Here is a 12,163-nt window from a genome sequence, read left to right as displayed (position 1 = left end):
AGGAACAAAAACATCCATCAGTAGTCAACATAAAGTGTGTGTGTGTGTGTGTGTTTTCATTTTGTCACGTGCATTGTGTCTGTTTTCTTAGTCTGGACATCCTTTATCCACACGTGTGCACTTGTTTTCCATCTTGGTGGAAACATTGCTATCCATAGTCTCTGAAATGTTTTGATCTCGCATTGTTTCTCTTTTCTATTGTTCATTCTTTTCAATTTGAAAAAGTCCTTCTAGAAGAAGTAGTAACTGGTGTTGTTGCAGTCTGTGCCATTCCATCAGGTCCTTACATCCCATTGTGGGTCTCAGGGTTTCTAGGTCTTTTAGGCCTGGAAATCTCTTCTTTCTTTTTCTTTTTCTTTTTCTGATGATCACTCTATTCTTTTTCTTGAGAGAATCCCTTGGCTCCATTGGTTTTGCTGGCCTTCTTGTTTCTTGTCCTTCAAACGATGATCATCTTTCTCCAGGAGGTTACAAATTTCAGACAAAAATCTCATTGCTGTTATCTGAAACAAGAACAAAAAGTTCAAGAACTGTCTCATTTCTATTTCCATTTCCAGTCTGTCTTGTTCGCACTGGTGCTGTTGGGTACCTCACAGAATCATCTAAAGAATAATGTTGTAGACTAAAGGCTTCCTTGCAGTTATTTTCGCAATATTCAGAAATGGATTGGGCATGTTCCAACTGTGTAATTGTCACTTCGTACAAACATCTAAATGTTTCAGACTTTGAAATTTCTGATCTCAAATTTCTTGTCTCAGTCTGTTCCTTCAAAATGATCTCTTCAGCCTTGCAGTTTCTCAATGAGATGACATAGTCACTGACTTGAGAATTTAGCAACTTGTTTTCAGATTTCATTTCCTCTAATCTTTTCTTAGTAACCTTGTGTGAGGCAAAAAGAGCTTGAAGTGCATTAGCAACTTCTCCTTTTTTGTTTTTAGGCATTTTGGGACAATTTTTGAATTGAAACATAGCCTATAGCATTAAATTTTGTTAAATGAGATTAAATATTTTATGTATTGACCTTGCCTTCCAAGCTAATATGTATGTTGTATATATTTCTGTTTTAAGCAAATGAAATGAAAAAAAAAAAAAATTATAAATTACCACAAAATTTTCTCCTCTGTTCTTGAACAGTTTTGTAATGGCAAATATTTTTTATTTGTCAACCACATATGCCCAGTGTTCCTCGCTACAAAACAAAGTAATATTTGATGTGTATGTCCTTCTATAGAACTGCTTCCTAGAATGTGCGTATCAATATGATGACGATGGCTACCAGTCCTATTGTACTATCTGCTGTGGAGGGAGGGAAGTGCTCATGTGCGGAAACAGTAACTGTTGCAGGTAAGACAGATTGTCGGTAGTGAGTTATGATGTAATTTTTCCATTTTCTACTTCAGTCCTGCATTGATTCCTCCATTCTATCTTCGGTGTCCTGCAGGTGTTTCTGTGTGGAGTGTGTGGATCTGTTGGTGGGCCCCGGCGCGGCGCAGGCAGCTATTAAAGAAGACCCGTGGAACTGCTATATGTGTGGGACAAAGCATCAGTGCGGTCTGCTGGAGCGCCGGATGGACTGGCCTTGTAGACTGCAGCGCTTCTTTGGCAACAATCATGACCAGGATTTTGTAAGTAGCATCAAAGTCCCTTTAAGGCAAGTCATTTCACTCGGCAGCCATCTCTGAAAACGCAGCTTCTATCTCTTTGAATGGGTTAACATCAAATTCTCCAAAACTGTTCACCAAGTTTACGATTAAATTAAATTAATTGAAATCAACAATGAAATCTGACAACAACCGTCTCATAAATGGTGTTTCTTGCGCTCGAATATCAGACAAAAAAAAAGTCATTTTCCGATGTCACACTTGATTTTAGGCTGTGTATTTTACATGACCATTCAAAAGTTTTGGTTTAATAAAATTAATTTTATGTTTTTGAAAGTAGTCTCAGCATTTACTTGATCAAAGATAACAACAATAACATTGTGAAATTGTATTACATTTTAAAATAACATTGAACAATAACATTGTGAAATTGTATTACATTTTAAAATAACTTTTTTCTGTTTTAATACATTTTCAAATGTAATTTATTCCTGTGAAGACAAATCTGAATAACAGTCAGGATTTTCGCAGAAAGTCTGGCAATATAAGGCCATTTTCAATTTGTGATTGCCAGGCCTGGAAAAGTCATGGAAATATCTGTAGTGAATATAGATTTTTCTATTTATATTCAGCTCTAGAAGTGACATTGGCTGTAAATGACTCTATTAGAATTCAGTCTCTATAAAATGATTTTCGAAAAGCCCTATCCAGTAATCAAAAATGACGTCATGGAAATGTGTTGTTGAAAAGGTGTGGAAACCAAGGGTCAGTAGACATCATTTTGGAATCACATTGTGAAATCATTTTGAAGCCCCAAAGAAAGGGTTTGAGAGTTTTATTATGTAATTATATGATTCCCAAACCATTTGCTTTCCAGGCCATGTGAAAGAGCAGCTTGGCTGACGGCCAGTGTGCTGAAGAGCAGCCAGAGAGTATTAAAGTCCCAGTGCTTTGTGTGTTGAGTACACATCTTAACATCATAGCGTTTTAGCTTACACACTCCACTCTTTAAATGAATTACAGTACAGGCTAAAGGGATACTCCACCCCAAATTTAAAATTTTATCATTAATCACTTACCCCCATGTCGTTCCAAACCCATAAAAGCTTTGTTCGTCTTTGTAACACAATTTAAGATATTTTGGATGAAAACTTGGAGGCCTGTGACTGTCCCATAGACTGCCAAGTAAATTACAGCGTCAAGGTCCATAAAATGTATGCTCTTCTGTATCATCCGCGCCACAAGGATGCGCTGTTTTCTTTCAAATCAAAGCTAAATACACGTAGAAACAGAAACAGGATGATACAGAAGAGCAAACATGGCATACGGTGATGTGGAGAGACACAGAGGAGACTGCTGACAAAGGAATTATTGAATAAAGTCGTTATTTTTGTTTTCTTCGCTTACAAAAAGTGTTCCCGTCACTTCATATAACCCAGATTGCACATCTGATGGCAGATGGAGTATTCTGACGACGACTTTCATATCTTTCCTGAACCTTGACACTGTTATTTACTTGGCAGTCTATGGGACAGTCACAGGCCACTTAATCACAAGAATATGGTTAAAGGTGCAGTAGAGTAGGGGGGTCTGGGGGCGTGAGGACTGGAATTGGGAACCGCTGGGCTACAGGAAAGCCAATTAAAACGCTCAGACCGAGCATTTTGATTGGACGTACATTTCTTGGTCCTACGCCTTCCACAGAATATATAAATACAGTTAAATACATTTAGATCACTTAACTTAATGATTACTATCGGGATGTGAAGAGACTTTCAACCAGCATAACAAAAAATGTTTCTAGGGACAATCACCTATTGCACCTTTAATGAAACTGGCCGGTGATACTACGTTTATTGTACAGGCGCTCAACAATAACTCCTTGTTACTGGACTGTTTTAACGTAAAGGCCTCTTTGTTAGTTACAGACAGTATGTACAGACAGGTTCTCTTTTCATTACCAGAGCAGTGTGCTTTAAAGGCCTCTCGCTCTCTCTGTCTGTTTTGTCCGTCTCTCGTCCACCTCCCTTCTTCACTCTGTCTTCTTTCTTCTCTTTCAGGCACCACCAAAGCTCTACCCTCCGGTTTTGGCAGAGAAGAGAAAACCCATTCGCGTCCTGTCACTTTTTGATGGGATCGCAACAGGTTAGTGAAGAATGTCCGCCCTTCCTTTTATCCTCTCAGCAGAAAATAGTGCTGATCACATTACACTCATCCTGGCTTTTAAAGTGCACTTAGCTTAACTTTTATACTGGCCGCCCGTCGATACTGCTGTACTGCTCACATACTAATGTGTGATTTTACTATGAGGATTAACTGCAAATCGCAGTTTCGACCCTCCAGATGGTCCATGTTCATCATTAAAGCCTAATTATTATGTGGCGTATGCATATTTGCAGGACAAGAGAATGATTTATCTGGTCATTAAATACTCGGTGAAGCTTTCACTATAATATCATTTTGAATCCATCAAAAACTAGCTGCTAAGTTGCGGTCACATTTGAAATCCAGTCATTTCAATAGGAATTTACACAATCGGGATTTTCGCATGAGGGCAAAAGACTTCCTCGCGCAGATTTCGCTATGGGTTCAAACTGACTCTCGGTTTGAAAGTGACAGTGAACTTTTTGGCCAGGAAAACTACGTTGACCTAGCTTTTAAACCTTGCGGGATTTTTGGCCATCATAAGCATGTTCGAAGCAAGGACGTCTATTATAACTGAAGATTCAGGAGCACATCGAAGAATGTGATTTGAAATCCGCCATCTTTGTTCATGGGCGCTCAGTTCTGCAGCCGGGTTGTTTTGAGCCAATCACATGAGCCGTAAATGCCATGTGACTAATCGCTCTTGCATGCTACAATGAAACTGTCCACCAATTAGCACAAAAAACCAAGTTAGTTGTAGATTGTCATGGTGTTTGTGAATTTATGCCAGGGCTGCTGGTTCTGAAGGACCTGGGTATCCAGGTGGAGCGCTACGTGGCCTCAGAAGTGTGCGAGGACTCCATCACTGTGGGTATCGTTCGGCACCAGGGACGCATCATGTATGTGGGTGATGTGAGAAACGTCACCCGGAGAAACGTAAGCAACATCCTTTAATTCAGTTTACTGGTCAAGTTATTTTAAAGCAAGTCTGTACATTTGGGCCATCTTGGTAACTTGGCGGCAGCAATGTTTTTAAGTACAGCTCTTGTCTACTGTACAAAAACTTGTAATTTTCATAACTATTGGCCATTATCAATAACTTTTGACAGTAATGGTATCATAAGTAGGCTTCTTCAGGTTAAAACTATATCAGTGTGGCAGTTTCTCTCATTTGTTTTCCAATGAATGGTCTCTTTTGTCTTTGAACCATATACTCTTATATTTTATATTTTATATAATAAAACCTAACAAATCACACCTTAAATCAAAAAAATTTAATAAAAAAAAGATTACAATCAAAAAATAAACATTAAATATAAAATCAGAACATCGATTTCAGACCACTGTAGAGGACACCAGGACTCCAAGCATGTTTATTACACATTTTGGGAGACGGAACAAGTGAATAGGGAAAGATATAATATATCAATATTCCTATGAAATCTTAGATATTATTATGAAAATCTTGCCAATTATTACTCCCATTATTACACATCTTTTTTCATTACATGTTGCCCTAAAAACACATTAATATGCAAATTAGATACAGTGTATACTACAGAAACATTGTATATATTGGGAAAACCCGTTTATGGAGATTTTACACACATATTGCATAAAGCAAAATGGTCTATAAAATCATTCTCTTATATCTTTCATTACATTGTTGAAAATCATCTTTATACAAAGTTTGGTATAAAAATAAAAATTGGTGATTTTTAAAAAATCCACTGTTTTTGCCTTTTCATGTCTATTCATGTGTTTTTAAGTCCTGGTGTCCTTTATAGAGGCCATAGCATAAGAAATAAATAAAATATAATTTTGCAAAAAAAAAAAATCTTATGCTCTAAACAATGTGATGAATGAAAAAATACTACATTCTCAAAACTTATGTTTCTTATAGTCAGGAGGAGATAGGTTCATACTTAACTACGTCCACAACACTTCATATTGATCAGTCTCTCCTTAGTTTTTTTTTTCCCTTTGTCTAATTTTTGTCTAATGTGGTTCATCCACAGATCCTGGATTGGGGTCCTTTTGATCTCGTCATCGGTGGAAGCCCATGCAATGACTTGTCCATAGTGAATCCAGCAAGAAAAGGTCTCTACGGTAGGAGTTTATTCAGCTGTGTGTCTAGCCCTAGTCTTTTCAATAGTATGTGACTATAAGGATTAGTGTTTATACTTTCAAAAACCGTTCAAAAGTTTAGGGTCTGTAAGATTTTTAATTTTTTTTTAAAGAAATGTATAATTAATAACTTTTCCAAATTCAGCAAGGACACATTAAATTGATCTAAAGTTATAGTATAGACTTTGCTGTTTTTTTTATCATCAAAGAATCCTGAAAAAATGTATCATGTTTCAACCAAAAATATTATAGCTGTTTTCAACATTGATGATAATAAGATTGAGCTGTTTCTTCAGTACCAAATCAGCATATTAGAATAAATTAAAAATGACCATGCCACAATAAAAAAAAATCACATGAAAATTAAGTTTTGCCATCACATGAATAAATTACATTTTTAAATATATTCAAACAGGAAACAATTACTTTAAATAATAATAATGCGTTAAGTTATTTTTTTTTTAAAATATTACCACCCCTCAAACTTTTGAATGGTAGTGTATATATTTATAACACAGCTTACATATTTGCACATTTTTATGATGATTGTCATATTGAGTTTCCGTAATGTTTTTCAATCTTGTTTTATGTCTTTCAGAGGGCACAGGTCGACTCTTCTTCGAGTTTTACCGGCTGTTACATGAAGCCCGACCTAAAGAGGGAGATCACAGGCCGTTCTTCTGGCTTTTTGAGAATGTGGTGGCCATGGGCGTCAGCGACAAGAGGGACATCTCTCGCTTTTTAGAGGTGTGCAATTAACCATTTAAACATGACGATTAAGCTGGGCTGAATATGTCTTAGACTGTCAGTAGGACTTTAATATAAACCACTGGGTTTTGCTGCCACCTAGTGGTACAATGACCTGCTGTGTAGAAACAAATTAACCCCTCATATGCTTGCTAGGGTCAATATTACAAATGTTTGGGATAAAGTTTATTTAAATTTGTATTATTTATTTGTTTTTGTATCACAGTGCAACCCAGTGATGATTGACGCCAAGGAGGTGTCTGCTGCCCACAGAGCTCGCTACTTTTGGGGTAACCTGCCTGGCATGAACAGGTTAGTTAGACGTGGACCCTTCATTCATTTCATTATTTAATCTCTCACTTTATCATTTTACCACCGTATCTCCTTCTCCTCTCAGACCACTGGCCGCCATGTGCACTGATAAACTGGACCTTCAAGACTGTTTGGAGCATGGCAGGACAGCTAAGGTGCTTCTTAGACCAACCCTCGATTGATTTCCTGGTGAAGCTTTGTAAAGCAACACAAATAGCAGTTCTTTTTCGCATCTTTTACAGTTTGATAAAGTGCGGACCATCACCACTCGGTCTAATTCTATAAAGCAAGGCAAAGACCAGCACTTCCCTGTCTTCATGAATGACAAAGAGGACATCCTGTGGTGCACTGAGATGGAGAGGTATGACCAAACGCCTTTTAAAAACTTCTAAGCTATAAGCCCAAATGTAAATGTAAAATGTCACACTGACATTTATTCAACAGAGAGATCTCGGGGACCTGCTGCAGTGAACAGTGAGTTTTATCTCATATTGATTGAATCATCAGTCATTTACTGGCTGACTAAAATCATATCTTACTCAGTAGAACAGAATATGACTACATAATGAGACATGGCTTATGTAATACATTGATACACATTGATATAAACGTTTATATACACCAGGAAATGGCTTGACAAACACAATTTTCTTCCCGTTTCTGTATATTTTAACATGGCTTGATTATATTTATATTTATGACTGGTATTAAAATCCTTTTTGGAGATTTGACCACAAGTTGTCAGTTAAGACAGAAAAAGCAAGCCGACACGTTGCTTCATTTACTTTAATTTAATGTACTAAAACTACTAAAGTTTTGTTAAAATAATAAAAAAAAAAGATAAAACTAATTAAAATGACCAAAACACAATAAAATTATCAAAATTTTAATGAAAATAAAAATGAAAACTGAAAATATAACAGTAAAAAACTAATTCAATTATTAATTAAAAAATATAATAATATCCTAATGATACAAAACAACACCATACACACACATATGTGTATATATATATAGTAGAGGTCAAAAGTTTGGAAATATATATATATATATATACAACAAAATTAAAAAATCAAAAATACAGAAAAAAATGTAATATTAAAAAATATTATTACAATTTAAAATAAAGCCTGCATTATTTGATCAAAAATACAGAAAAAAATGTAATATTGTGATATATTATTACAATTTAAAATAATTGTTTTTAAATTTATTATACTTTAAATTATCATTTATTTCTGATGCAAAGCTGAATTTTTAGGATCATTATCACATGATCCTTTAGAAATCATTCTAATATGATGATTCATTATCAAAGTTGGAAACAGTTCTGCTGCTTAATATTTTTTCAGAACATGTGATACTTTTTTAGGATACTTTGATGAATTAAAAAGTAAAAAAAAAAAAAAAAAAAAAGTTATTTTTTTAAAATATAAATATTTTGTAATAACAATATACACTACTGGTCAGTAATTTGGGGTCAGTAATTTTATTTTCTTTCTTTTTTTTAAATAAAATCAATACTTTTATTCAGCAAGGATGTGTTAAATTGATAAAAAGTGATAGTAAAGAAAATATATTATTAGAATATATATTATTAGAATTTTTTTTTTCTTTTTAACCTTTTATTCATCAAATATATTAGACAGCAGAACTGTTTCCAACACTCATAATAAATCAGAATATTAGAATGATTTATAAATGATCATGTGATAGACTGGATGTTACATGTGACACTGAAGGCTGGAGTAATGATGCTGAAAATTCAGCTTTGCATCACAGGAATAAATTATTTTTTAAAAATATATTCAAATAGAAAACTATTATTTTAAGTTGTAATAATATTTCACAATATTACTGTTTTTTCTGAATTTTTGATCAAATAAATGCAGGCTTGATGAGCAGAAGAGACTTCTTTCAAAAACATTAAAAATAGTAATGTTTCCAAACTTTTGACCTGGACTGTATATGTGTGTATATACAAACTTTTCCCAATTTTGCTGACAGAAAGTATTTTCTTTTAAAGCCACACATAACCAGTGAAGTATAAAACCCTTGTTTTAGTACAGTACATAGTTGAGAGGTGATATCAGTACAGATCAGCAATTATACTACACATGCAATGTAGCCACATGTGTCTGACCTTCAGATGGGGTTTAAATGATTGGAATACAAAATGTTTTGTACCCTGTCTACACCAGCATGTAGCGCTGACCACTTGTGATCACCCACTTGACATTATTATTCAAAAGGGCTTTTTGTTGGACAAAACTTTGTATAATGTCCCTGAGCACAAGATGGGTCATCAATATGTTTGGCCCAATTTTTTTGGTCCATTTTTATTAATTTCTTTTCTGCTTTTAGCGGCGAACTACTAGCAGTTTATATTATATTATATTATATTATATTATATTATATTATATTATATTATATTATATTATATTATATTATATTATTATATTATTATATTATATTATATTATATTATATTATTATATTATATTATATTATATTATATTATTTATATTATATTTGTGTAAACTGTGATATTTTTTCCAGGATTCTTTGATGAATAAAAGAATAGCATTTATTTTGAAATATAATTTTTTTATTTGGTATCAATTTTTATCAATTTAATGTCCGTTAATTCATCCTGTATGATATTCTGTATCTATAAAACAAGAATTGCAATAAACTGTTCTAGATTATTCATAATCTGTCTATTTATATTACAAGAGTGTTGCTCTTGTGAATATAATTGAGCTAAATTTCTGCCCATTTCACCTCTTATTAGGGTGTTCGGCTTCCCTGTCCATTACACAGACGTGTCAAACATGAGTCGTCTGGCCAGGCAGAGGCTGCTGGGAAGGTCTTGGAGCGTCCCGGTCATCCGTCACTTGTTTGCACCACTCAAAGAGTATTTCGCCTGCGTCTGAACTCAAATCCAGTACAGATGAAAAAAATCAAAACCGATGTTTATACCAAGAGCTTTGAAACCAAGCTCTCGTATGTTATTTGCAAGTTCGACATCAAAAAAAAAAAAAAAAAAAGGTATTTCATGTTTTGTTTTGGTTTTTTTCTTCTGGTTTGGAATGATTGACTCTGTTTAATTCTATTTAATTTTTTTTATTATTAATTTTACTTTTTAGCAGTGTTATCCAGTATTTTAATTGATTTATGTGTGCAAGCTATACTTGAGACAAGGCCTCCTTTTAAGGCACTGAGAAACGATGTAACAATTCAAGGCAGAAATTCGATGAGACGCAAATCGCATTTCGACTATCGGGTCGCGGAACGATGTAATTCTCATGGTGCGCGTCTTTCCTCTTCTCCAGCGTCTGAGCCTTGTTAAGAGCGGGGAAAAAAGCCTAAGTTTCTCTTAGTGTCAGGGGAGTTCTGTCTTAATCAATCCAAAACACCAGATCACAAATACCTCTTTGTTTACAGTTTCTATACACAACTGAAGGTAAAAAAACTACTACAATAATAGACAACAATATGCTTCAACAAGGTGAAAAAAAACATTGCAACTCATGTGGTGCTACTACTCGGAACAAGATCATGGGGTCACGTTTTGTACCGTCGCCAGGTAAAACGAACGACTGAAATCTTGAAAAAAAAAAAAAAAAAAAAAAACGACAGGTCAAGCCAGGTCTGCCACATCTCATTTTATATCTTTTACAGCCTTTTTGTACAATATTCTCTGGTGCTCTTTTCAAAAAAAGAAAGAAAAAAAAACACACACGCCTCAGCCTTTCAATCTTTGAGGTCTGCTTCCTTCAGTATGCCTGCAATCCGAACGCATGAAACCGGCCACATGGGCGGTGATGTTTTTGTCATCCATACCTTGAAATCAAAGGCTGTGGTGAGCTACGTTTTTCTAGTGTCACACAGGCCAGAATCATTACTGTACAACTCTTAGCATGCGTGGCGGCCGCAGGACGGATGGCGTCGTTCGATTAGCCTTCAACTGCGGCGTCCGTAGGCTATTCTCAGTCAGGTGCAAACTTTAAAGGTGCGGCTTCACAATGCTCTTCTACCTTTTAATAGCAATTTTTTGTGCTGTTACCAACAGTATCGAGCACTTTTGTATATGTATACTTCTTTATTTCTTTGATATTTTTTTAAATCTTTCACCTTGATTCTTGTGAATTGTTTTTTGTTGGGGTTATTTTTAATGATGTGAATTTCTTGCCGTTATATAAGGTAATACTTTGTTGTGTACAGTAGGGCTGTGCCAATAGATGTGAACGATTGAGCTAGGATAGAATAAATCCGTCTGTCGTGCCGGTGGTGAAGGGGCCGAATTCGAATAGCACCCCTCTCGTGTTTCCATGTGCTACGGAGTCGCTTTATCATAACTCGCTTCGAGAAATAGTGTCTGCTCACGGTTCTTACTGCTATATAATCCCAAAGTGAGTGTGTTTGTGAAATATCTCTGTAGGAAAAGTAGTCGGATGGGGTTAACTACGTCTGGTCCCTAGCGTAGATCTGAAAACATTATTATGTTTGCCAATGGTGGATGTTGACCATGTCAATAATTTAATTATCACGCACGCTATGTAGGCTAAATTTGTGAATCTGGTTAGAAACGGGCTCTAATGAAATCTTTATTAAGGCATTGCACTGCTTACATACTTTTACATTTCTCATGTTCGGCAAAGTTTTGTTTCATATTTTCCCAATTTAATCGACGCCCAGATTTTTTTCTTTTTGTACATTTTGTACATAGAAATTGTCTGTTGCTTTTTTTAATGGCCTATGAGATGTACAAATATAATTCTTTGCTAATATATATCATAGAATCAAAACAGCACTCAAATCGCAAGAGGGGGGTAATTGACAAAATGGCAACAGGCTAATTGACATAAGCTATAAAGCAGCAGGGTGTCTTTTGTAATTCATATTTATATATGTCGAACAGAGGATAAAACTAAAGAATGAGTTCGCTAAGTGATTTTAACAGTCCCATCTTTACTGCACAGCCCTACATACAAAAGTGTGTTTCGATTTGCTTTTTAATTCTTTTTTAAGTACTAAGAGAGGGATTGTAGGAGTTTCCTAAGGTGCTAAACATTTTATCTAATTGAGAAAAATATATTATTTGGAAAATAAATAAACTTGTCTTGATGATTGTTTTTTTTTTTGTTTGTTTTTTCTGATTGTTTCTTGTAGTATTGGAGAAGCACTATTATTTTACTCTCTCGTATAAAGATATTAACAAAGGCATTT

General features: G+C 34.9%; 1 protein-coding gene across 10 annotated transcripts in view; it reads left to right on the top strand.

The window, feature by feature from the left end:
• LOC109073495 (DNA (cytosine-5)-methyltransferase 3A-like) overlaps positions 1-10,415 on the top strand; it is a 54,679-nt gene extending 44,264 nt beyond the window's left edge. For 5 of the 10 annotated variants that reach the window (XM_042774278.1, XM_042774274.1, XM_042774273.1 and 2 more), the window contains 11 exons: positions 1,232-1,344; positions 1,442-1,625; positions 3,662-3,746; positions 4,537-4,682; positions 5,765-5,855; positions 6,472-6,620; positions 6,847-6,932; positions 7,018-7,087; positions 7,175-7,293; positions 7,377-7,406; positions 9,726-10,415. In XM_042774278.1, coding sequence (XP_042630212.1) covers positions 1,232-1,344; positions 1,442-1,625; positions 3,662-3,746; positions 4,537-4,682; positions 5,765-5,855; positions 6,472-6,620; positions 6,847-6,932; positions 7,018-7,087; positions 7,175-7,293; positions 7,377-7,406; positions 9,726-9,867 — 1,215 coding nt within the window. In that variant the 3' untranslated portion in view covers positions 9,868-10,415. The remainder of the gene's footprint in view (positions 1-1,231; positions 1,345-1,441; positions 1,626-3,661; positions 3,747-4,536; positions 4,683-5,764; positions 5,856-6,471; positions 6,621-6,846; positions 6,933-7,017; positions 7,088-7,174; positions 7,294-7,376; positions 7,407-9,725) is intronic. The other 5 variants (XM_042774279.1, XM_042774277.1, XM_042774275.1 and 2 more) reach the window with 3 other exon arrangements.
• The last annotated feature ends 1,748 nt before the right edge of the window (positions 10,416-12,163 follow it).

Source organism: Cyprinus carpio, chromosome A17 (genome assembly GCF_018340385.1).
Source record: "Cyprinus carpio isolate SPL01 chromosome A17, ASM1834038v1, whole genome shotgun sequence".
Classification (NCBI taxonomy): Eukaryota; Metazoa; Chordata; class Actinopteri; order Cypriniformes; family Cyprinidae; genus Cyprinus; species Cyprinus carpio.
This window is presented reverse-complemented; position numbering and strand designations above follow the sequence as displayed.